The following is a 25,826-nucleotide window of genomic DNA, read 5'->3' as shown; positions in this document are numbered from 1 at the left end:
GCCAGGAGCCACCGACGAGGAAGCTCGACCCGCCACGGTCTAGCTGTGGCAGCCCTGCCACACGCACGAACGCCGGCACGCACGCGGCACGCACGCGGGCGCACCTCCTGGCCCCGCCCCCTGACGCTCTGTGCGGGAGCGCGCCCGGTCGTGTGCAGGGCGGTGGCGCGGGCGCGGGAGCGCGCGGTGACTGTTGGGTTGGCGCTGAGGGGAGGAGGCAGCGCGGCCGCCGCCGTTGCGCAGATCCGGGCCGCTGCTGTGGGGAGGGCGCCGGGGCCAGTGACCTTCCGGAGGCGGGAGCGAGCCAGGGGGCCTGGGACGCGGAGCGCTGCCGCCGCCGCCATGAACAACTCGGGCGCCGACGAGATCGGGTGAGGACGCCCCGGGCCGCTCCGCCGCCTCGGCCGGCCCCCTCCCAGACGCCGCTTGGCCAGTCAAGGTCACGCCGCGGGGCCACAGCCCGGGATCCCGCTGCTTCCTAGCCGGGGAGGGCCACCCCGAGCGGGAACCTGGGGGTTCTGATGGTCCCTGCTGTTTCTGGGCCCGGGAGGACCCCAAACGGGAGCCTAGGGGAGCCAGGGAGGCCCGCCGCCACCGCGCCCAAGTTTCCCGCTGGGGGACTCCCGAATGGGAGCCTAGGGGACCTTGGAGGGCCTGCTGCCGTCGCGCTCGAGTTTACCATGGGGGACCCCAAGCGTGAACCTGGAGGGTCTGAGGCTCCCGGTCTACCCCTGTGCCTGGATTTCCCGATGGGGGTCTCCAAACGGGAATCCGCACGGTCTTGGGCGCCCCCGTGCCAGTGTTTCTCCTGGAGTACCGGAACCAGAACCTTGAGGGTTTCGCGGCCCCCCCAGCCCGCGCACAAACTTGGTGGGTCGGCGCACGTGGCGGGCCCGACGCGGGGGTTCCAGTTCTGCAGCAGCCCAACTTCTCCCACCAGAGACTCGGGCGGCATTGCACCCTTTCCACTCTATCTCTCCCAAGTACCTAAAACAAGGGTTACAAATAGAGGACCCTCGGGCCAAGGTCATGGGGACCGGTCAGCGCAACCCGTAGTGTCTGTAACTTGTTTTTATGTAGATGGAGCCCCTTATCGCTTAGCCCCTGCGAAACTCCCCAGGGATGTATTTAAAATAAAGAAAAAGGTAAACTCCGGTGGGTGGGTAGAAAGCCTTGCTTCCGAGGTCTTTCTCTGGGCGCAGCTATCAGAGCAGGTTTGTTACAGCTAAGTTTCCCCTTAATTATAACCTTGCCTAATGCTGAACCAGACGAGATCTGAGAAGCCATCCCAAAGGAGCTAGAAGATGCAGTTATGCCCTAGTGGAGGGGTTTGCTCTAGTTTTCTATGCAGAGACCAGCTCCCACTGCACCAGCCTAATTTTGCAGTTAGATTCTCCTCTGAAGAAGGTGGCAAAACAGTGCCAGCTGTTTTTCCCTGGCCTTGTGTACATTTCTTGGTGCTTTTAGCTTTGAACAGATGTGTTTACAAAGTAATTGATTTCGTGAGTTGATCATTATTTGCTAGTGGGAAGCTGGCATCACCAGGCCTTCATCTGGCTCCAGCCACTGCGTACACCTTGGATGTAAAATGCATTTTGTGGGCTCCACACTCCCCAAAACCCCATGCCATTTAGTGGACCCTGGAGGAAAGCACTTAGCTCCCAGCTGGGTTTTGTGCGTGCGTGTGTGTGTGTGTGTGTGTGTGTGTGTGTGTGTGTGTATACCCTGCCAGGCATTAGAAGACTGTGTTCTGTTAGGTAAATGAGAAGTTGCAGCACTTCTAACAGGAAACTAGGAGGCAGGAAGAGTGTTAGCAGGCTTCCCACATCCACACCCACATGCACATGTCTTTCCAGAGCACAGGGGTCTTCAGGCCTGGGCTGCCTTCCTTTCTCACCAGAGAGCAGAGATGAAGGTTAGGGAAGGGAGGGAGCCTGGAGATCCATGAGGTCTGCCCTCAGGTATGCCCATGAGGAGACAGGGTTGCCAGGCACTTCAACCCTACAACTTGTCCCAACTCTTGGATTCCAGCCAGGATCTCAGCCCAGGTCTGGACCCTCCAGACCTGCGGGCAGCTTGGGAGCGCTGCAGAGTGAATATCAGAACCAGGATTGGGACTTGGGACCCTGCCTCGCCATGTTCACCTCCCACTCTGGTGAATCTACCCAGTGGCTTGAGTTTTAAAGTTGTAAATCACAGGTCCCAGAAAACTTATTGCTTTGCAAGTAAAAATCTTTTGCAAAAAGTACTGACAAGTTTCTATTTTATGTAGGAACCTTATTTGCATTGGATATGGCATCCCAGATCCCTTTTGACCTTGCTGTGTAGCTGTGTTAACCAGGCTCCTTGGCAGTGGGCCCTCTTGAAGTTTCCTGTTAGGGGACCACTGTTGCTACTTTGGAGTGGTTATCATGTGGGAGGTGTGTTCTCAGATCCAAATGATGGCAAACATTATCAGAAGGTGGCAGGTCTGAATAATACCTGGTGACAGCCACCCTTACCTCTGACCTCCTTTGCTTTGTTTGTTTTTTTTTGAAATTCTCACCTGAGGATATTTTCTCCATTGTTTTTCAGAGAGCGTGGAAGAGGGAGGGAGAGAGAGAGAGAGATCAATGTGAAAGAGACACATCGATTGGTTGCCTCCCACACGCACCCCAACCTGGGCTGGGGCTTGAGCCAGCAACTGAGGCATGTGCCCTTGGCCAGAATCAAACCCAGGACCCTTCAGTCCTCAGGCTGATGCTCTAACCACTAAGTAAAATCAGCTAGGGCTCCTCCTTTGCTTTGGTGTCTGGTCACCACCCCAGTAGCTCCCTAGGGGGTGCTTGACAGGTGGGAGGGGCCACTCCCCTTTCCTTGACAGGCCCACATGTGTGGGTACATGGTGGAGGTCTCAGGAAATGTGTGGATGCTGGGGCACCATTCCCTCCCAGTCTTTACTGAATTTGTATGTGAAGGAAGAGCTTCCCTAGTTCTTGACTACCTAGAAATCAGTATGAAGTCTGATGGGAGAATGGAAGTTGGGTGAGGCCACTGGCTTTAGTTAATGTTTTTAGAGTCATTATTTTCACAGTCAGCTAGAGCAGAGCGAGGGCTAGGTCTTGAGGGTAGAAGGATGACAGCAGTGGATTTCACCTGTAGTCCTGTGTAGCCGATGTGTGGATAGCCAGATGTCCTCCCTTCTGAGGCAGGCCTGGCAGTGACGGGCACTCATCTCGCTTGGGAACCTGCTAAGCAGACAGGGCTGAGGTCCTCCTTCCCCTGCTACAACTTTGGAAAGTCAACTTAAAGAAAGGGCCCTTGATTCAGATACTCGGTTGGGGTCTGTGGGTGGACATCTGAGGGTGCCTACCATCTTGTTGATGTTCCTGGGTGCTGGGGGAGGGCTGTCTCCCTTTACAGATAGACAGAGGTACCCAGAGGCCCTTTGTTCCACCCACCTCTGGGGCAATCGAATTGTGTCAGGAACTGGAGAAAAGTGAGGAAGATTTTATCTGGCACACGTGGTCCTATTTTGTAACTGGGGACTGGTAAGACGGGGACACCTGCATGTCATTGAGGGCAGAGTTGCAGGGAGAGGAAGGACTTGAAAGGAAGTGAAGTGGCATTGGGAAAAGACTAGGGATGTGGAGTGAGTCCACAGCTGCTTAGCCAAAGAGCCTGCAAGTGGGTGACCTAAGCAGCCTGCAACCTGGCACTGGCTGAGTGATGGCATGTGGAGTGGTCCCAGGACGGAGTGCTTGAGTCCTTCCTGGTCTTTCTGGAATAGTTTGTTGGAGAGGGTCTGGAAGCAGACACCCCTGAGTTGAGCTCTGGCAGGGCCTGAGAGGGAGGGCACCAGGAGGGTACTTGTAAATGCCTGTTTACAATGAGGTGGGAGAGTCATTGGTTTGTTTCAGAGAGGTGGTGATTTGGGGAGGATATTGATCCTGTATGGAACAGGGCAGTGGAGAGGCTCCTCCTACTGTTCACAGTTCTGGGCTTTTCTCCTGTGTCACACAGCCCCCATAGTCTACTGGGAGGGTGTGCTCTTCCCTGCTGGCAGGAGGGAAGCCTGAGTACTGAAGGCAGGTGCTGGCATGGGTGGGCTTTGGAGTGAAGCCCATGGGCCGGGGTGCGTGTCCCTTCCCAGGGCTGCCTCCCTCCTACAGGGAAATGAGGACAGACTTAAGGAGTCCCAGTGTTTCCCCACTGGAGACCAGAAAGGTGCAAACATAGGCTCTGGGTTGGATGCTCTCTAAGAAGAAGGGGCCATTTGCTCAACAACCGGCTGATCCAGGTCCTATACATACTCTGCCCCCTGCTGCCTTTGAGTGGCCTTGGCAGGCCGGATGGAACTTTCCGAAGCCTGCCAATGTGCTTCCAGGACAGAGCCCACAGTGGTTGACCCTAGCCAGGGGAAGCCACTGAAGACTGACTTTCTGATGCAGATCCTAGGTGGTTGTCGTGAATTCCACAGAGCAAGAGCAGGGTAGTCATCCAGAAACATTCAAGGAGAATATTAACTGCAGCCTGGTGCCAGGTCACTTGTACAGAGCCTGTCCAGGAGGAACTTACCAGCCCCCTCTCAAGGTGAAGGCCCTGGGAGCCAGTGTGCTGATCACAGACAACCTCTCTCAGATCCCCCAGGTGGTGACATTGCCTGTTTCCCTCTTGAGAACCTGACTTTGTTTTCCTGGGAGGGCCTGGTAGAGCCAGGAAGTTTGCATGTGGGTTTGGGAGTGCAGGGTCTGTGGGGCCCTGACATCCAGTTTCAGCTGAGTAATGATACCCTTCAGAGCAGGGAAGGGCTAGAGAAGGGGAGCTGGCATGGTTGGCTAATCCCTTTATCTGTGGAGTCCCATGTGTACATGCCCATTGACTCCTGTGGTTCACATGGTGCCCAGTTTGTCTGGGCTGTCCCTGGATGGACAGCTTGTTGAACAGGGCTCCCACTGGTGCCAGGGCTTCATGTTCATGTTGTTGGTCGTGCTGTCTATTGATTACAAAATCTGAGGCTCAGAGGTTGGGGCTTTGTGCTGGGGCTCTGGAAAGGCCCCTGTCACCGATCAGCTGGCCTCTCAGGACCTTCTGGAATCTTCTGTGTGCAGACTGGGAGAGTGTGCCCTCAGAGAAGGAGGAAAGGAAGTGGAAACACATGCCTAGCACAGCACTGTCCGGCACACAGGCTTGGCATGTTTTTCCCTCTGCGTAAGCTGATAGTCATATAAGAGGCACCTATTGCTGAGTGTCTCAGATATCCTATGTGACAGGGTGATTATTTCTATATCCTGGCGTTTCTTCAATGAGAATTTCCTAATTTATAATCTCATATAACTTCAGATTTACATAACAGTTACAGATTAGCAACAAAAGTTCCCAATATTCTTTATCCAGACTCAACAGGAGCTGACATTCTGCCCCATTGGCTCCTGTGTTGGTCTTTCATGAAGTATTCAGAAGGAAGTGGTACCCCAATGCCCCTTTGTGTGGACCTGTCCATGTGTTTCTTGAAAGAACAGAGACATTCTCTTAAATATGTACACGGCACAGTGATAAAATTGGAAAGCACAGTATTGATGCCATGTTATTTGTCCATCCACAGGACAGATGCAAGTTCTGTCAGTTGTGCAGATGATAGCATTTCTAGTCGTCCCCCCCCCCCCTTAATGCCTATAATGCCTAATTTTGAAATTTAAGTGAAAGCTGGAGCCTGGACTGGTCTCACAGGTTCCTCTTCTGCGGGCGGGCAGTGGAGGTTGGGGTGCTCAAATGGGCAACAGCTTATTACTTTACTGTTTTGGTGAATGCAATGCTAAATAGAGGCTGGTGTTCTCTAAGTGAATTGGGTTTTGTTTTAATTTTGTTTTTTGAGAATTCATGAGATCTCTTTCCTGCATGAAGCTGCTTTTCCACAGCAAACCCTTGGTTGTTCCTGTTCCAAAGGACTGGGCAAACAGGCAGTTCCTTAGGAGTGCTAGCCAGCCTCTGGCCCTTGTCATTTGAGGCTCTGTGCCCCTACTGGGTGCCAGGCCTCAAGGGGTTGGGCATGCAGGGTGGGGCTGGGCCTGGACAGTCCTTGGGGAGTGGGGCATAGATGGAGGCTTCACCCCCACACACACACCCCCATTGTTGGAAGGCAGGAGGCCTGCGACATGGTTTTAAGTTAATGAGGCCTAAATGTGAGCCTTGCTGCTGCTTGGTCAGCATGTTCCATGAAACCTGTTTTTACTGAGTTCCCTCTAAGGCACTGGAAGTATAGCTACAGCCAGATACCCATCCTGAGTTCGCTTCCAGCCCTCCCCAACCAGGAACGGGTGGTGGCCTGTTTGTTGGCATTTTGAGGATGATAGTAGGTATCTGTCTGGTGGTGGGAAATTGTTTCTCACACACTAAATTTAAATTGTCTTTCCTTAGAATAAAGGCAGATTGGAAGAAGCCCCCTAACAGTCCTGCTGTTGCAGGCATTTTGCCAGTGTCTGGCACACTGAGGCTTGAGTCACCAGATGGAGCAGAGGTGACAGGTGTGCCTTTTACCTTGAGGGTTCTATCCTCAGATGGAGGGCAAGGCTCCCTTCTGGAAGGTCTCTTGGTTGCTCAGGAGGCAGGAATGTGATCAGCCTTGCAGGGTCCTTGTGTACTCAGACGGAAACTGAGCCTGGGCCACCTGCCTGCATTCTGAACACCCGCCAGTTAGTGCCTAGGTCCATCTCCGAGGGTGAAAGCAGTAGTGTCCCCTTTTTCCTGGGTGAAACAAGAACAATAGAGAGCTGCCACCACTGCTGCTGGAGCCCCCTCCCTCGGCCTCCTCTGTCATACCTGCCTCCAGAGCTTTGGGAGGCTGGAATGGTTCTGAGGGTGAGGCAGGTGAGCATGGTCCCATGTGGAAGCTGGAACAGCCTCAGCACCTCGGTTCATTCCAGGTCCAGCCAGTTTGAGACCTGTGTGAGAGTGGAAAAGGCAGGTGCTGCCACAACCCTCCCATGTTGGGTCCTAGAGATGTAGAGCCCTCCCTGGGGGTAGTAGGGGGCCTCTGGGTTCTGAACCCACTGAGGGCTGTACAGATACAAGGCGGGTAGGCTGCAGGGACAGTGTGGGGTTCCTCCCGAAAGTTCTAGTGTGACTGCTTGAAAGTACAACCCAGGCTACCCTGGGGTGGGGGAATGTGGGCTAGGGCTCCAGTGCTGGGTCTGGAGCTCTGGGAACCTTTCTAATGATTTGTGGTTCCGAGCTCATGACCATGTGGTGGGTTTCTGAGGCTTTGCCCTATAGCCCCTACCCCTGCTGTCATTCTGGTTTGTCTTCTGTGATCTCAGATCTTGATTACAAATGAACAATATTTGTACAAGAGTGGTAGGGGAGGGATTTGCTGTGGTTGTGGTCCTTGTGCATGTGCAATTCTGGACACATTGTCTTTACTACATTATAACACTCCACCGTGTTGGCAAGTCTTGGAGTCATTTTTCACATCTGCAATCAATGTGGCCAGGTGATGGCTGCAGCTGTTGTGCGCCATGGCTGTGACCGTGATGTTAGCATGTTTGTGTGAACTCCTTCTGTGGTGTGGATTACTGCCTTGGGATGGGTCAGATGGGCGGCATCTCTAAGGCAAGAACCATTTGACCCTGAATGTTTTCTTGTTGAATTGCAGGAAGCTCTTCGTGGGCGGTCTTGACTGGAGCACCACCCAAGGTAGGTGCTGTGGCTGAGTACCAGGCATTGCAGGTGGGCTGACCTTGGTCTTCAAGTTGTGTTGTGTGAATTCATCTCTTGCTACTACCTCGAGTTTCTTTAATTCTTCATTGGATTTATTGTCTTGATTTCTGGGGTGAAGGGACATTCAATTGGGCATTAGCGGGGGCCAGAGGGAATGCAATATTGGCTTTGAAAAGGTTAATTTCATCCTCACATTTCACAGCAGAATTGGGAGAGAAATTAGACTGCAGGTTCCTAGCTCAAGGCTGAGGTAGGTTCTGGAGGTAGGAGGACTGTTAACATGTAGAGTGCAGTGGCCAGGGATTTGCCCAGCGGTCACTGAGTTCAGACATAGCAGGAAGAAGCTGGTTGTCAAGCAGCCTTCAAAATGGTTGTTCTGCATTCTCTTAAACTTCACTTTCCTAGATGCCTTTGCCACAGCCATGCTCAGTTGCAGCATTTCTAGTTTATATGAAGACATGATGTACCCACTGTGTGGAGTCCCCCATTCTTCTTCATGTGTTTCCTGTCCTTTACCATCTTCTTCAGCCCCAAAACCAGTTGATTGGTCAGTTTAAAAATGGCTATTTGCACACTTTCCAAGTCAGCCTGGTGAACCAGGAAAGCAGCACATGGGTGTGTGCGTGCGTGTGCGTGTGTGTGTGTGTTTGCATGCCAGCTGCAATGCTGTGCTTAACACTCTGGTGTATGTGTCTGTTTCTGTTCTGATCCCTGAGCAGAGACTCTTCGCAGCTACTTCTCCCAGTATGGAGAGGTTGTGGACTGTGTGATCATGAAAGATAAGACAACCAACCAGTCTCGAGGCTTCGGGTTTGTCAAGTTTAAAGACCCAAACTGTGTGGGCACAGTGCTGGCCAGCAGACCGCACACACTGGATGGTCGAAATGTAAGTCCTGCTGTAGCTGAGCTCCTTGCTTCTTTCTCTGTCATTTGTCCTTCAGCTCACTGGGTTCTTTGAGCTTTTGTCAATGTTTATGTTAAAGACTCTTTCCTGTGGGGGTGACCTAAAAGGATTAGGCTCTGTATTTAGACTGGAGGATGGAGTAGGATGTGGATACAGACACGGTGTGAATTTATTGCGAGTGCTAGTATGCTGTGCTACTGGCTGCTATTGTTGACACCTTCTTTTCTGGAGAGAAGAGCCTCATATTTACAACTGGCTCATTTGAAACTTTCTACAGATCGACCCAAAGCCATGTACACCTCGGGGGATGCAGCCAGAGAGGACGCGGCCAAAAGAAGGCTGGGTAAGGGGCTGGGTGGGCAACCTTGCATGTTCAACAGACAGTTTAAAGGACATGTGTGCCTTTGTTGTTCTTTTTTTTTTTTTTTTTCAATTATAGTTTACATTCAATATTATTCCTTACTAGTTTCAGATATACCGCATAGGGGTTAGACAAACATGTGCCTTTGATCTGGGGTTTTTGCTCATTAAGATTAGAAGTGACTGAAGGTCATCTTTGACATTTGACCAGCTGAGAATTGCTCAGATTTATTCAGCGCTTTAAATTTTTTATCTTGTAGCCAAGAAGAAAATTTTTATTAGTCTACCTTTAAAAATAAAATGATAGCCCAGCCGGTGTAGCTCAGTGGTTGAGCACCAATCTATGACCCAGGAGACTGAGGTTCAGTTCCTGGTTAGGGTACATTCCCGGGTTTCAGGCTTGATCCCCAGCAGGGGGCATGCAGGAGGCAGCCGATTAATGACCCTCTCTCATCATTGATGTTTCTATCTCTCTTTCCCTCTCTGAAATCAATAAAAACATTAAAAACATTTTTTTTTTAAATAAAATGACAGCTCACACCTGTTTATCAACTAGAGCCTTCTGATTTATCCGCTCCAAGTGTTCCCAGCTTACCCAAGAGGGCTGAGAGCAGCTTCTCCCAGTTCCTCACTCTTCTCCACTTGGCTGCCTGGTCATCCTTAACTGTGAGGCTTTCACCACCCAGCTCTGCAGGCTGCTCCCCTCTAGATTCAAACCTGGTGGCTGGTTGCTTTAATAGCCAGTATGGTGAATCCTGAGGATTCCATGGGAGCTATATGTGGTCCCTGGGTCAGCTGGAACAGACCTGTCCTCTCTTGCTCACTGCCCACATCTTCCACCATCCAGCAGTTCTCAGAGAAGACTGTCACTCAGAATGCTTCCATCCTCACAGAAAGCCCTACTGAACAGAGCGGGACTGGAGGCTGTTGGAAGCTGCGAGCAGGCTCCACCACATGTGTCTGATCTAAGTGGAGGCTTGAGGTCTGCATTTCTAGCAGGATCCCAGCTGCTTCCATAGACAGGCCTGAGACCCCTGAAACCATTTTTATTTTTCCAAATTTCTATTAGGAAAGTTTTCAAATTACAGAAGACTAGATTAATCGATTATTATTATTTTCCAGATATCTATATTAATATCTATCTCTGTCTGCATAGACCACTCCTAAATTCTGGAGTGTGCGTCTCATAGAAGTCCAGCCTCCTACAGAATCCCCATCTCCATAGCTAAGATGCCTACGGTGATGCCCAGTGTTACCTGTGTCTACACCGCCATTCTCACATTTCTTTCTTTTTTTTTTTTTTTTTAATTTTTGTTTAAAATATTACAGATGTCCCTTTTTCTCCCCAGTGACCCGCTCCACCCCGTCCCTTCCCCCTCCCCAGTCCCTCTCCCCACCATTGTCCATGTCCTTGGGTTTTGCATATATGCATATAAATTCTTTGGTTACTCTCCCCCTCCACCCACCTGCCCTCCTCCATCCCTCTGACATTCGTCAGTCTCATCTATGCTTCCATGTCATTGAGTCTATTCTGTTCATCAGTTTATTAAGTTCTTTAGATTCCACGTATAAGCAAGATCATGTGATATTCGTCTTTCGCTGCGTGGCTTATTTCACTTAGCATAATATTCTCCAAGTCCATCCATACTGTCCCAAAGGGTACGAGATTCTTCTTCTTTACAGCTGCGTAGTATTCCATGGTGTAAATGTCCCACAGCTTTTTTATCCACTCATCTACTGATGGGCACTTGGGTTGTTTCCAGATCTTAGCTATTGTAAACTGTGCTGCTGTGAACATCGGGGTACATATATTCTTCCTGGTCAGTGTTTTAGGATTCTTAGGATACATTCCTAGGAGTGGAATCACTGGGTCAAATGGCAACTCCATTTCTATTTTTTTGAGGGACCAGTGGTTGCACCAGTCTGCATTCCCACCAGCAGTGTACTAGGGTTCCCCTTTCTCTACACCCTCGCCAACACATGTCGTTTGTTGATTTGTTGATGGCAGCCATCTCACATTTCTATGATTGTCTCACAGACAACTTTCACAGCTTTTCAGACTGAACTCCAATCAAGGTTCAGATTCTGTTTGGTTATTAATGTTCTTTAGTTTCTTGGCAGCTTTATTAAGACAGATTAGGCACAGGCCATAACCTGCATACTCGGGGAACCCTCACCCACCCCCAAATTGCTAATCAAGAGCAGTTGGGCCCTAGCTGGTTTATCTCAGTGGTTAGAGCGTCAGCCTGTGGACTGAAGGGTCCTGGGTTCAATTCTGGCCAAGGGCACATAACTCGGTTTCAGGCTCAATCCCCAGCTCCTGTCAGGGCACATGCAGGAGGCAACCAATCAATGTGTCTCTCACATATCTCTCTCGCTCGCTCGCTCACTCGCTCTCGCTCTCGCGCTTTCTCTCTTCCACTCTCTGAAAAGCAATAGAAAAAATATCCTTGGGTGAGGATTAAAAAATTTTTTTAAAAAGCAGTTTGGGCCTGGCCGGGCGTGGCTCAGTGGTTGAGCATTGACCTAGGATCCAGGAGATCGCGGTTCAGTTCCCGGTCAGGGCACATGCCCTGATTGTGGGCGCCATCCCCAGTTGGGGGCGTGCAGGAGGCAGCCGATCAATGACGACTCTCTCATCATTGATGTTTCTATCTCTCCCTCTCCCTTCTCTCTCTGAAATCAATAAAGATTAAATAAATAAATAAATAAATAGCAGTTTGGCCCGGCCGGGTGTGGCTCAGCAGTTGAGCAATGAACTAGGATCCAGGAAGTCGCAGTTTGATTCCCGGTCAGGACACATGCCTGGGTTATGGGCTTGATCCCTGGTGGGGGTGTGCAGGAGGCAGCCGATCAGAGACTCTCTCATCATTGATGTTTTTCTCTCTCTCCCTCTTCCTTCCTCTCTCTGAGATCAATAAAGATATATATATTTAAAAGCAGTGGGACGTCTTAACCCATAAGTTCCTTGAGTAGAAAGAAGAAGGGGTATTAGGAGTAGAGGGGGTGGGAGGGACAGCATTTCAGGGCAAGAGCTGAGATTTTGGTCCACGCAGGGAGTTCAGGTGGGCCTGTCCCCTCCATGTCTGCCCCCCAAGTGACGAGCTGGGCTTGAGCGTTTTCCTACAAGGTAGGTATGAAGTTATTCTGCAGATAGTGGGATTGGGGTCAGGGATGGTGAAAGAAAGACAAATGATGGAGTGTCTCTGTAGTTACTAGAACTTTCCATTGTCATTGTTGGTCACCAAATTGAAAACCACCACCTGAAAACCAGCCTCATCACTAGTGTTAATTATGGAGGCCCCCTTGTGTCTTCCTTACTCTTCTGAAAGCCTTAGTTTCACAGTGTAGACCTTTAACTTTGGTAGCTGTTGTGATGCAGAATAATTGAACACAGTACTGCAGCCTTCTTTAAAACACATTTGAGATCAACTACAGCCCTCCGCTCGACCAGGCGAGCTATGGAAGGGACATTAAAACGCATTTGAAACAGCGATGCCACAGTGCTGGATCCAGTCTCCTTGGGTCTCTAGGAAAATGCTGTTTTTGTTCTCTTTGGACTCACTGGAACTTTCCAAGTGTTTGGTGACTTTAGTGGCTCTCAAACCCATGCAGACACTTACAACCCTGGGTGTGTGCTGAGGGCTCCCCACATGTTCTAACCAACTTTTCTTTCTTGACACAGCAGAAAGGACCCAGGAGCGATAACAGTAAATCAAATAAGATATTTGTTGGTGGAATTCCTCACAATTGTGGTGAGACAGAGCTCAGGGAATACTTCAAGAAATTCGGAGTGGTGAGTTGTTCCTGCACCAGTAGCACTCAGGCAGCGGCTACTCAACTTGGCCTAGTCGGGATGGGCATGGCGGCTCTGTCCTCTTGCCCCGCATGCCCAGAACAGAACAACCAGAGCCCCATCGTTTCCCTTCATGGCCATTTACCATCCAGGACAGTAGTCTTGTTTTTTCCAGGCAGATGTAAACTGGCCAGGCCAGCATCCAGAAGGCCTTCCAGTTGGTTGTAAGGCACTAGGGAGTGTTGGGGAGAAGCCAGCCTGCTGCCCCTCGATGGCAGGAGGGCATGTTCCAGATGAGGTTCATCTGGGACCTCAGACTAACTCCTCCTGCCCAGGATCTGAAACATGGTGCCCACCCCTGATAGCTGCAGCCAAGGGCAGGCCTGGTCTAGCGGAGGAGTTTCAGATTCTTGTACCAGCAGCTTGGACTTCACTGTGTGGGGGGCCCTGGCTCCACCCTATTGCTTCCTCTGGCAGTTCTCACTGTCCTCCAGGCTGCCAGGCTTCACAGGAGATGTTTGGTCCTGTGTTTTACTCATTGTTTCCTCTATGACCCAGACCTTCCCCCAGGGGTGATCCTGTTTTCTGGAAGAGGTTAAAATCCTTTATAAGCTCATGAGGGTTAGAGTTAATTGGGGTCATACAGGGAACTCGGTTCTAGTGGGGCGAGCAGAGGGAAATATGGGGCTAGGGTGCCAGTGTGCATGGGGCCGTTACACAGACCACCCCAGACCCCTGCTGCTTAAATGCCCTGTCAGTGGTGTGGCCCTGCCTGCTCCCGCTTTGTTGTGTTTGTCAGGTGGCACCTGAATGTGCAAGGGCTGGGACTAGAGTTTAGGAGTGCCAGAGCACACGATAAGAGATACACTCAGTGAGTTGGGGGTAGGGGGCAATGAGGGCTGGGTCAGCAGGACAACCGGGGCCACTGACTAAGGGAGGTCCTGGAGCACCAGCGCTCTGGGTCATTCCATCCTGGTGTGAATGGGGAGAATGCCTTGTTGGTCTCCTGTCTGTCAACTCCCCTGTGGGGTGGTGGCCTAGACCTCACGCCTCATGAGTCTTGGACATCATACCCTGGAAGGCAGCATTTTGCCTCAGGACTCCCTAGACTGGAGACTTCCCAGCGGGCATTTGACTTGGGACTTCTTTTGTAGCCAGAGGTGCTCATAGGTGCTGTGGCACTCTGGTACTCAAACAGCCGTTTTCTCTTGCAGGTTACAGAAGTGGTCATGATCTACGACGCAGAAAAGCAGAGGCCTCGAGGTAAAAGAGATGGAGTTTGTCCTTGACCTTCCCCCTCAGATGGCAAACTATCTCACAATTAGGTGGTGGTCGTAGTGAGCATTGCCTCAGAAAAGGGTGATTTGGAGACAAATGGTTAAAATGTAGGCTCATCCTGTGCAGCCCCCAGCTCGTCTGTGCTCCCCAAGATCAGACGTTACTGTCTTTTTTTTTTTTTTTGGCTCATTCTTTTAAAGTTTTTACAACTTGACATGAATTTGAACATGGTTTCTGTTCTTTAATGTGCACTGAAAGACTTGTGTCCTTTTCCATTGTGACCTTCCTTAGTTACAACTGTTTCTTGACCTTCAGCTCACGCCAGTGTAGTTTGTCTCCTGCCTTCAGCTCACTCCAGTGTAGTCAGAAGTCTCATTTCATGTTGTCAGGCCAGATCTGCTGCAGCTCAGCTTGAACATGGAGTTTCCTTTATCCGTCTCATGCTTTTTTCCTGTTTTTTTTTGTTTTTTTTTTCCTCCTCAGTCAATGGGGCCGGCGGGAGGAGGGGCACATCCCCACCAGGACTCCCTGAGCAGCCCACCCTTGCACGTCTGGCCTGCGCCAGCCGGCACCCGATATCCATGCCCTTTTGGGTTTGGTGGTTTTATTAGTTTTGTTTTGTTTTGTGGCTGCTGCTCTTTGTCCCTGCCCATCTGTTTTGTTTCATCATCCGCTTTGGGCCCTGACAAGAGATGATTTGCTGGTCTGGGCCCTGCAGTCCCTGCCCTGCGGAGACCCCTAGAGCGCTGGGCTGCTGCCCGCAGCATGCGCCCGCCGTGCTGGAGAATAGTTTGCCATTTGAACTTCCATCCTCTTACTCCATGATTAAGTAATGTCTCCTCCCTTCATGTCGATTAAGCTGTTAAGTCATAGTCTTAATTTTAATGTAGACCTACGTGCTTAGTGACATATTAAGTGTTTCATAGTAAATATAATAATATTAAGTAAGTTGTTTTCCTTTCTCTCTGTGAATTTTTGTGATTAACGATCTCTCTTTAGATTTCTCTTCTCCAGGTGCTAAATTATATCACACAGGTACAGGCCATCCTGCAGTCAGAGGAGGGAGCGGGCTTTGCTCCAGTGGGGTGTAAACGAAGTTTCAGTGTGTTTCTGTGCTGCTTCCTCAGTGGTGATGTCGCCTCTTGACACAGATGCATCCCTAGACGTCCCGCCCCAGGCTCCTTAACCCACGAGTCACCGCCTCTTGTGCCCTAATGGACCTCGCGAGCCCTGTGGTTTCAGATACTCCTGCACTCTGAGAAAATGTTACCTTGTAATATGCGTTCATCACCTGTGCTGTGTTTCACCATTGCCTCTGATCTTGTGAAGCCTCAGACAGAACATGGGGGTCCTCAGGGGTGCTTTTAGATTCCCCAGGTCACTCCCCACCCCTGGGCCCGGGGCTGGGGGTTCAGGCAGGACTGGCTGGTGGGAGAGCACTTTGGTCTTGGTCCTTGGGCCTGCATTCCCCTGTGGTGCACACCGTCCTCAGCCATCTGGCACTGTAGGTCTCTCAGAGTCCCCATGAGCCTCCGTGAGTGCTAGGCAAGCAGAGGGCAGGAGCACCACCCAGAGCAGCCAGTTTGTCAGTGGGTGTCCCAGAAACAGCTCTTTCCTACCTTACTTTCCAGAAGCTTTCACAAAGGCTCTGAATCATCCCCCTACCCCCCTCCTATTTGTTTAAGACTGTCCCTGTCCCGGGGTTTTTGCGTGTATCTCTGCCAGATGGTGACCTCTGGCCCACTCAGTCCCGCTTCTGCCTTTGCTCACCTCATCCCTTTCTCCTGCACTCTAGCTTTGTCTCCTCTCCAATTTTGCTGTCATGATTCTGTTTCTTCTCTCACGCCACATGTAGATTCTGTGTGCGTGCATGTGCGGAGAAAACAGGACTGAAGGCTCCTACATCCCAGCTGTCCCTCCCTGCTAGTCTGTCACCCAACTTTCTGAGCTGCCTTCTCTCTGTTTCCATCCTTCCACCACCATTTTGCCTGTGATCTTCCCAGGTGGTCTCGAGCACAGGCTTGCCCCTGGCTCCACACCTCTGCCACAGAACACTCCCTTTGCCTGTTCCCCCCGTGCTCATCTTCAGCCTTTTTCCAGCCCTGGCCCTTCCCCTCACCCATCTTTTGTTCTTTGGGGTCTCCTGGCAGCTGTCTGCCATGTGTTCTTTTGTGCTCAGAGTTGATGGGCCCCGGGAGCAAGGGCAATAGACTGAGGACCAGACACGCCACATTAGCCGGGTGGTCGCGCTCACCCAGACCAACCAAACTTCGTTTATACTGCCACTTCCTTGTGTTTGGAAAATGCTAAATTATTTTCTCTTTAAAATTCTCTTTGATGACATGGTGCCTCTTGCTCTTGCTGCTGACAGCAGAGTTGACCTGCTGGAACCCGCTGTGGCCTGTATCTTTGTGTATTTTATTACATAGATGTGTGCAGATAGATACCTGTATACATACATATGTGACCTTGACAGGACTCCTTGGGCTTACCCAACGGTGTTGGATAAGCCTAGCGAGGCACTAACTGTGGTAGAGACCGTACTGTTAACGCCTAGGACAATATATGGCTGCTGTCAGCACTAGCTGCAAAGCACATTGCAAGCCGAGGGGGAGAACCCTGGGTTTCAGCGAAGCAACAGTGCACCCACAGCACACATGCGACTGAGGCGGAGCGCTCGACCACTCTCTGCCTGTACTTGTCTTCCACAGAATGTTCTAGCACCAACACGGCATACCCTGCCATGTTTCTTGGCCCTCGCTGTTGGGCTGTTCAGGCTGCTGCTCTCTAAGAGATGCCCTGGCTGTTCCAAAGTGTCCAATCAGAACCCAACTTAAGCTGGGCCCGGGTGTCCGGTGGGTCCCCCTGCCTCAGTCACTTGCTGGGTAGGCCTGCAGCCCCCTCCCTCACTTGCTTCGCTGAAGCCCTGGATTGATCCTTCGGCCCGTCCCTAATACTGTTCATCATCCTGTTTTGTGTCACAACACCCTGCTACCTTGATTCACTCTTCGTCGTTGGCTAGGTTTTGGATTTATTACTTTCGAGGACGAACAATCAGTGGACCAGGCTGTCAACATGCATTTTCACGACATCATGGGCAAAAAAGTGTGTAGTTGTAGTTTTATTTTACCTTAAGACCAAACCAAGTCTCAGGCAACTGAGGGATGTCACTGGAAACGAAAATTCCTTCATAGAAAAGGTCCGGGTGAGAGGTGCTGGGACCCTCTGCTGTGGGGTGGGACCTGGACCTCTAGAGATGTGTCGGGTGATGGGCGGCGGGCCTCCAGTGACGTTGTGGGTTGCCTCAGGCTTGGTTCCAGTGACCACTCCTTCAGATGTCTGAACTGTATTCCGATTGTTCCATCCAACCCGCGATGGGCAGCCAACCTTTAAGAACAGGTTTTGTGTAAAACTGAAAGAAATGTAAACATCCTGAAGGATTGGTTGTTTTAATTGGGTCACTTACTGTGAAACTCCGGTACCAACCACATGCTCTCGATAGTACTTAACTCCATGCAGTCAAGTGACCTCTGGTTGTTTCATCTTCATACTGTGTTGCCGCCACGGAGGTAACTGTCAGAAAGTGGCCCATAACTCCTCATTTTCCTGGGCCTTTCATGTTTTTGGAGAAGTTAACAGTAAAATGAGTAACTGATGGAAATTCTGCTGTGTGGGATTTCTTACAGTTAGCAAAGTCTTTGGGGCCCACGTTTTGGCAGAATCCCTGTTTGGGTCCTTGTAAAGCCTGCTCAGCGCACCCCGGCGGCAGTCCCCGTTGATGTGTGCTCCCAGTTTCTCCTCGTTCGGGTCAGCATGCCCAGCCCTTCTGATTGAGATATTGGAGGAAGCATGGCACTGGGGCCTGCCTGCCTGCCCAGGTAGCCTGCTCCCTGATGTTCATCAACAGGGCAACTGTTCGTACTTGCCAGGGGCTCAGGTTTCCATAAAGGATTAATTCCATTTGACCCTGACTAAGTGGGAAACACATACCCAACTCCAACATTCACTGATGCTTTTAGTTTAAAATCAGCATGAGGACTTCAAGGGTACACACCAGTTAAGAACATGAGGTCAGAGGAGTCCATGTTCAATAATTGAAGGTCCTGTGACATTTAAAACTTGGAAGAAGTGTGGTCCTGCTTCAGGGGCAGAAAGGTCAGCTAAGTGCACGATCTTCCCTCCCTCCAGTCTGCCAGTCCCCGTTTTGTGGGATGCAGGGCATCTGAGTTTGGACTGCTCAGAGCCGACAGTAAGGGGGTTTCTCATGCCTGTGGGAGTCTGGCTCCTATTACAGGACCTTCACTGACCCCCACCAGTTCTTCAGTGGGAATTTCCAACTAACAGGCTTGGATCCCACTTATAATTAAAACCGGAGTGGAGTGACTTCATCTGAGCTCCCATAGGAAGAGAGTAACTTTTTTAATCACAAGGGCTGCTTTGCTTTGTAAGTAGGAGCCAAATTGCCTTAAGGAGAGTGTGTGAAGACCCATTAATTCTAGCTCTTTGAATCTCCCTTGGTCCTGCTGTCCAGTTGCCTTGAGCTACAGGGGACTTTGTTCCTATCTGAGAAGTGGCCTTGAGGCATCAGGAAGAGGGGAGGGGTCCTTGTGCCTGCATTTTAAGGTAGCACTGACAGAATTCTGATACATAATGGTTAATTAGCTCACCAGGCTGTGATCTCAAGGGTGACTTCATGTGGGTCTATTGTCCCTCTTATTAAAATTTATCATAAAAACAAAAAGTCCAGTATTCTCAAATGCCGAGACAACCCTGGAATTGGGGCATCTTTTTGCCATCAGGGGCAATGAGCAGCATAAGTGGGGCATTGACCACCACCTGCTATGCTGATCCCTCCCCTGGCTGTGGCTCCTGACATGTCCAAAGAGGAAGGGTCCTGGGCTGCTGACCCAACACAGTATGAAGATTGCTTACTGATTCAAATGTCCATTTTATTGCATGTTTGTTTACTTTTTGTTAGATGTAATGTAAGGCTCTTTATCACATCCATTCCCTCTGACATTATTTTGAGTTAATTGAGATTCTTTAAGCGTTAGCCTGGGGAAGGTAAGTCTTTATCTTCCTTTAGACATTTTAAATTAAAAACCTAAGTAAACCAACTGTGTTTCTCAGGTATGAGTTGAAGGCGCAGGCAGGGTGGGTGGGCTCCAGAGAGGTCCTCCACCTCCGTGGTGTGGCCAGGGGTGGGCTCCTCCCCCTCGGTGGTCCCAGGGATGCCTCTGGCAGGGCTGTGATTATTGGAACAGCCCCAGTCTGTCCCGGGTGTATGAGGCTGTTGAAGGAGGACACTGCCGTTTTACCTTGACTGAGAGACCCTTGTCATGCATAAAATGCTCAAGGGTCCCTGCTCTGCAGCGCATAGGGCTTAGCATGTCACAGTCACATCTGTTGTACCTGAGAAACATTTAAATATAATAATTAAAACAGAAAAAAAACTTTTTAAAGAGAAAACTACTGGCCTAAATAAGGTATATAGTTAAGTATTTAGTTTTAAGTTGTGATAAGATGCTAAGTGTAGTTGTAAGTTATCTGAGGGTGTGTCTGACGGGAAGGGGCCTGGGACCTGTGCGTCCCCCTGAACCAGATCTTGGTTTGTCTAGGTGGAGGTTAAACGGGCTGAGCCTCGAGACAGCAAAAGCCAAGTGCCCGGCCAGCCAGGGGCCAGCCAGTGGGGGAGTCGCGTCATGCCCAGTGCTGCCAATGGCTGGGCAGGCCAGCCCCCACCCACGTGGCAGCAAGGATACGGCCCACAAGGTAAGGCTTTGGCACAGACCAGCTACTACACCCCTTCTTCCAAATTTAACACAGAGGTGGGCCATGAGGAAGCACGTGTAGGCAGAGGTGGGGCTCCCTACTCAACTGGGCACCAGGTCCCTGGGTTCCGCCTTGTCACCAGGTCCATCTCAAAGGAGGTGTGGCCCTCGATAGTGTGTTGGGCCCCGGCCGAGTGCCTGTTTGGAGATTGGGCCAGTAAGGCTGCAGTGAGAATCCTTGCCCTTGTGTTCTGGGGTGGTTCTTCCAGGGACAGGTCAGGAGAACCTGGTGGGTTTTGGAGACTCTGATGGTGAGCAAGTGGGATTTTTGCCCGGCTAGAAGGAGAATCCTGCTTCTTGGGCCTTTTGGGTGTGTCTCTGTTCCTCAGGTTTCAGGCTGATGCCAGCTGGGCTGTTGGGTCTTCTGGGGGTCTGGAGAGCAGTTAAGGATAGCCTGGCAGGGTGGTTGGGGGTGGGGGGGCTGGGATGAGATCTGGAAGCCTCCACCCTCGTTGGAAACCCAAAGAAGCAGCAGCATCTAGAGAGGAGCAGGAGGCCAGGTGGGCCTGTCTGCACCCAGGGTACCCAACACCCCTGATTTTACGGAGCTATCTACGTAGCTTGAGGCTTTATCCCTGTTCACTCTCTCTCTCGAGCTGTCTTTTTTAAAACCTGCATTTTATTGCAAAATAAAACAGCTCCAGTAAACTACAATTCCAGACACTCACCCATCAGCAGGTGAAGGGCCCGTGCTTGGCCAGCAGCCAGGCTTGAGATCCCACACGTGCACCTGACTCCCTGATCTGTGGGTATTCCCTCCCTCCCTTTTGATGGTTCTTTTGAAGAGCCAGGGCTGTTGACCCAGTGGCTTTTCTTGGAATCCTCCCCTATGGAAGCAATGCCTGGTGTTGTCAGGATCACAGGGCACGTCCCAAGGCGCTCCTACATCCTCCCTGTGTCTCTTGGGGCTCCAGGAGGGTTCCACCAATATGGCAATCGTGCTATGGGAGTAGGAGAGCTATTCTTGGCTTCCATTCAGTGACATTGGGCTAACACAGCAACAATTCCCATCTTTGTTTTCTGGTTTAGGAATGTGGGTGCCAGCAGGACAGGCAATTGGTAAGTCTTTGTTCAGTAATCGGAGAGGTGACACAATTAGAAGTGCGGTGGACCTGGGTCTGGGCAGGTGGGGTTGTGTGCACCATGCTTTCCCTCACCCTGTGTCCTGTGTTCCAGGTGGCTACGGACCGCCCCCCGCGGGAAGAGGAGCTCCCCCACCGCCCCCGCCATTCACCTCTTACATTGTGTCCACCCCTCCTGGGGGTTTCCCCCCTCCACAGGGCTTCCCACAGGGCTACGGCGCCCCCCCACAATTCAGTAAGTCCTAGGGCCATGGGAGTCCTTCACAGCACACCTTTTTACACTGCTTGGCGTTCCCCCCACCCCCTGGTGGGGCAGGGGAGGGGTGCAGCCAGGAGCCTGTCATGGTTCCTCTGCCTGGAGAAAAAGGATGGGTTGACCTTATAGACTGCAATTTGTTGGCTTTGGCCTCCTTGTGGGCCGGCTGCATGAGTTGTCACAACACAAACACCTCGCTCTTCCTCATGATCATGCCTGGAATGGGCCTCTAAACCTAATTTCCGTGATTCATAATTGAGGGAGCTTCAGGTCTTGATTCACTTTCCTCTGTGTTTTACTTTGTGGTTGAAGATCTGGGTGTCTAGCAGCCAACTCGCTGGGAAGGTTAGGGCTCTTCCCTGACCTCAGAATAAAAGGGCGCAGCCTAGCCTGGGTGGAGTGGCTCGGTTGAGTGTCATCCTGTGCACTGAAAGTTGCCAGTTCAATTCCCAGTTAGAGCCCATACCTGGGTTGCGAGTTTGATCCCTGGTTGGGGTGCATATGGAAGGCAACTGTTCAAGATCTTTCTCTCACATCAGTTCTTTCTCTTTCCCTCTCCCTTTCTTTCTCTAAGCATGTTCTTGGGTGAGGATTAAAAAAAGAAAAAAGTGGGGGGTGCAGTCTCACTCTAGGAGCTGGGTTCTATAGTAAAGAGGAACCCCTCACCTAACCCAGGATGGCCACATGTCATTCCACCAGCATAGAGGGTCCTGTTGTCTTTTTACTATTAAGTCCTTGGGATCCAAGTGTGTCATTCTTGGGGTCGCCATGTGAACCAGCCACATTCGTAGGCTCAGTGACCACACATCACCAGTGGCCCAGGACTGGGCAATTCAATTCTGTGGCCTGGAGCAGGGCCACATGATGACTTTGTCTTGGGCCTCTTTACAGAAAAGGTGTGTCTGCTGTAACAAGACAAGAAGTGGATAGAAACATTGCAGCTTGAGGACTGAGCACGGGCTGGGTGTGATTTTTGTCTTCTCAAAGTACACAGGTTGTGCTATGTTGGACAGTTGACTTCTGTCCTTCTAATGAGCATTCCTGAGTAGACGCCTCCTATGTAAATTACTAGCCAACACCCACTGCAGGCAGCTAGCTCCTGGGCTTGCTCCAGTTCCCACTGTCCCAACTGTCCACACTTTTCATGCTGGTCTCTTATCCCTCGTTTTCAGGGCCTGGCTCCTCCTGTGTTGCAGGTGGGCATCCTGTGAAGGCTCCCGGTGTCTGGGCTGTGGGCAAGCATAGTGTCTGTCTTTCTGTCCTGTTTGTTTGCAGGTTTTGGCTATGGGCCTCCACCTCCACCACCGGATCAGTTTGCACCACCGGGGGTCCCCCCTCCACCTGCCACTCCTGGGGCAGCACCTCTGGCCTTCCCACCGCCTCCATCTCAGGCTGCCCCAGATATGAACAAGCCCCCAACAGCACAGCCAGACTTTCCCTACAGTCAGTATGGTGAGTGTCTGCACCTCCCCCTCCCTTCCTCCCTCAGAAGCAAATTTCCCACCAGTGTTTCTGGGTTGGGTGGTCTGAGGTGTGGGGAGTTGTTGGAGAGTTCACGTGACCTAGGATCAAGCAAGCGTCAAGCGGGATTTTGGTTGCTTGGGTTTTTGCCAATGCTCTAATAGTAGAAAAGCATGGATTGTGCAGCAGGTGTCCCCAGGCCTGTGGGTTTGGGAAACTAAGGCTATGACTGGGCCCCCAGAGGGATGGTTCGAGGGCTGTGATTGCTGTCAGGCTAAGGACATCCCTGGCAGGCCTGTCCCTCCAGTTGCCTGGGATATCCAAGTGCAGAGCACAGGCAAGAGTGTCAGCTGGGTGGTCTTGGCTCTGGTCTGGGGCAGGTATCGGCTTTGGCGTTGGCTTTGTGCTTCACTTGAGGGCTGGTTGTGGAGTAGGTGCTTCTGAATCGGGTCTGCAAGGTGACAGCTGAGTGGGAGAGCTCGTGTGAGGACAGGGTGCTGCCTGGGGTCTCTCCCCACATTGGGGTCAGTCCCCTGCCTGCCGTGAGGGGGCCTCCAGGGCTCCTGTGAGAATTTCAGCCCCTGGTTTCCCACTTTGGTGTGAACTGTGTGTTACCCAAGACCACAATATCTGCAAGTCGATCTACTCTTATCTTCTAATGCAATCCCACCGCTGACCAGATGCCCCCCAGCACCCCTGCATCGTACACTCTTGTTCCCTTTGGGGCCTTGCAGGGCTGTGGTCACTGAGCACGTGGGTTCTCGACCCTGCCTGGAACAGGACGTGTTGGCGGCAGACATGTGAGCGGCCCTGGGTGGGGGTGTTCATGATCTCGAGTGTGTTCCTCCTACCACCCTGGGGTAGTCACCCTGGTCTCGTCTCTCGCCAGGCCTGGGTACCTATTCTCAAGACCCGGCGGGCTTCGGGCCCATACTTTGTTTACACTCTTATGGTCAGGCTGAGCAGTGATATGGCCTAGGTAGGTGGCGCCTCGTCATGCACGGTCCTCACCTGCCTGCACCTGGGCACTGGACGTTGCCTCCTCTGCTGTCCCGGGCGGGGTGGACCCACACTGCCCTCTGGGACACAGCCCAGGAGCTCTGCCTCCTAGTGTGTCCCCAACTGGGAATCCGGGGGCCCTGGGATGGCCTTCATCCACAGTGTGTGGTCCGGGTGGGCAGGGAGCGAGGACGGTGCTGTCCCTCATTCCAGAAGTGCCTTCATGCCCTCTGAGGTCAGTAGTGCAGGGTCAGGGTCCTTTTTAGAGGAGGGACCTGCCCTACCCAGATGGGCTCTGCAGATGCAGCCAACTCGAATCATTGAAGCCTAATGCTCCACATGTAGTCCCCGCCCGCCCCTGTACCACTCAGTGTTATGGAAGCCTCCAGGTTGAGTCAACTTTGGAGGGAGGACTGTCTGGGGTCAGGAGTGCATCCTGGAGGGAGGCCAGGGCAGGTCAGATATTTCCTGAAATCCTGAAAAATGTGCCTGAGCCTACCCTGCATTGTACTCGAGAACAGACTTTCTAGGAGTCCAAGGTCCGCCGAGCTGGGCCAGGTGATATGCGTCTCCAAGCCTAAAGATCTCTCCTGACCCTCAGCTGTGCCACCAGGGCCCCCGCCCTGAGTCCGTGGGGACAAGTGGGGACCGGCTGGGATCAGACAGGGCAGACCATGGGTCCACGAGGTCTCACAGGCTCTTTTCTTTCCGTGCGGAGACAGGGTCCTGGCTGGGGTTTCAGGGTGGGCTTTTCTGGAGATACATGCTCCTGGGGGCCCAGTGATATCAGGCAGAAGTGGGACCCTGGGTCCTGTTGGTGGGACCAGCTGCCCCGGCTACTCATTGCATTCTCTTCTCCACAGGTTACGGACAGGACTTGGCCAGCTTTGGGCAGGGTTTCTCAGATCCCAGCCAGCAGCCCCCCTCCTATGGGGGCCCCTCAGTGCCAGGCTCCGGGGGCCCCCCTGCCGGTGGAAGTGGCTTCGGACGAGGTCAGAACCACAACGTTCAAGGATTCCACCCCTACCGACGCTAGCTAGCTGGTGACACGCAGATGGCTAGATGGCCGAGACCCAGGATTTGAAACTTGTGAACTCGTGACAATCACAAACTTGGCAGAAAAATCGCGATTCAACCTTGGGGGGAGGGGCAGACATGAGGCTTTTGGAGGCGGCTGTGGGTGTCTGGACTGAAGTTTTAAAATATATTTCTTTCTCTAACCCATCAGCACAATAAAAAAAAAGTCACTGGTTCAACAACAGGGTTTTAAAAAGTCTTCAGCTTTAATTCAAAACTTCAGGTTTCTTTTTCTTCCTTTTTTTTTTTTGAAATTATTTTCCTGAGCCTTTTGTTTTATCGTATGTTGTAAACTTTTATGTTAAAGAAAAAATATACATTTACAAATTGTGAGATTTTTAAGAGAAATTTTCTACAATGTATACTGGCTTATTTTTTAATTTAAAACAGGGTTTCTGTCGGCACTGGTGGAAGTGAGGGACATTTTTGGTCCCCGTACTCCTGGCTTTGAGGGTTGGGACTCGTTGGTCCAGAAACTCTGGAGCTTAAAAAAGCAATCTACTGAGTGTGTTTCGTTTTTGTTTATTCCTTGCTTTTGTCGATTGACCTGCCTGGCGGTGTCTGCAAGTGCACCATGGGGGCTGCACCCGCCTGGCTTGGCTGGCAACCACCCCGCGTCCAACTGCACCAAGGACCAGGAGGTCTTGTCAGCCTACTTCCCGCGCATGTGGCTTCAGGGCATCCCCACTGACCAGTTTGACCCTGGTTTGAATAAAGAGAAGTGCGTTTGGATTAGAACCCATGTTGTGTCATTTGTTCCCTCCTTTCCTGGAAGAGCCCTTGCCCATGGGAGGACCTGCACCTGCCTTGGCTCCTCCATGGTCTTGCAACTACTTGAGGCCTGCTTGAATGAGGGGCCTGGGCCCATCCTCAGTGGATCTAGGGATCTTTGGGTTCTGGCAGATGTGGGTTTTAGGATGTTTGAGCAGAGGTGTGGTGAGAGCTGCAGAGCCAATGTGAGGGGCCCTGGGTTCTGGGGTTCATGGCCACTTGGGTGCCAAGGAAAAGGCATACAGACAGATCTGGCTGGGGATTGGCCAGGCCTCCCTTGTCCCTCTGGGAGTGACACCTGGACTGTGTCCTTGGG

General features: G+C 51.5%; 1 protein-coding gene across 4 annotated transcripts; it reads left to right on the top strand.

The window, feature by feature from the left end:
• Positions 1 to 25,477, top strand: DAZAP1 (DAZ associated protein 1). Of its 4 annotated transcripts, none has more exons than XM_081136377.1 (12): positions 1 to 371; positions 7,631 to 7,671; positions 8,415 to 8,581; positions 8,877 to 8,942; positions 12,648 to 12,755; positions 13,970 to 14,018; positions 17,056 to 17,138; positions 19,652 to 19,805; positions 20,894 to 20,923; positions 21,041 to 21,181; positions 22,478 to 22,654; positions 24,526 to 25,477. In XM_081136377.1, exons 1-12 carry the CDS (start codon positions 343 to 345, stop codon positions 24,696 to 24,698), a joined length of 1,218 nt encoding a protein of 405 aa, XP_080992503.1. In that variant the 5' UTR covers positions 1 to 342; the 3' UTR covers positions 24,699 to 25,477. The 4 variants fall into 4 exon arrangements, with proteins under 4 accessions (XP_080992503.1, XP_080992502.1, XP_080992505.1 ...); XM_081136376.1 differs by having other exon boundaries at positions 129 to 371; positions 12,645 to 12,755; XM_081136379.1 differs by lacking the exon at positions 24,526 to 25,477 and adding an exon at positions 23,553 to 23,653 and having other exon boundaries at positions 129 to 371.
• Positions 25,478 to 25,826: the final 349 nt, after the last annotated feature.

The sequence above is a fragment of the Miniopterus schreibersii genome, assembly GCF_964146895.1.
Source record: "Miniopterus schreibersii genome assembly, chromosome: 4".
In the NCBI taxonomy this organism is placed as follows: Eukaryota; Metazoa; Chordata; class Mammalia; order Chiroptera; family Miniopteridae; genus Miniopterus; species Miniopterus schreibersii.
This window is presented reverse-complemented; position numbering and strand designations above follow the sequence as displayed.

Coding starts and splice junctions, on each gene's coding strand:
- DAZAP1 (XM_081136376.1), top strand. CDS start 343: ATGAACAACTCGGGCGCCGACGAGATCGG. Junction 372..7,630: donor TCGGGCGCCGACGAGATCGG/GTGAGGACGCCC, acceptor GTTGAATTGCAG/GAAGCTCTTCGTGGGCGGTC. Junction 20,924..21,040: donor GCCAGCAGGACAGGCAATTG/GTAAGTCTTTGT, acceptor CCTGTGTTCCAG/GTGGCTACGGACCGCCCCCC.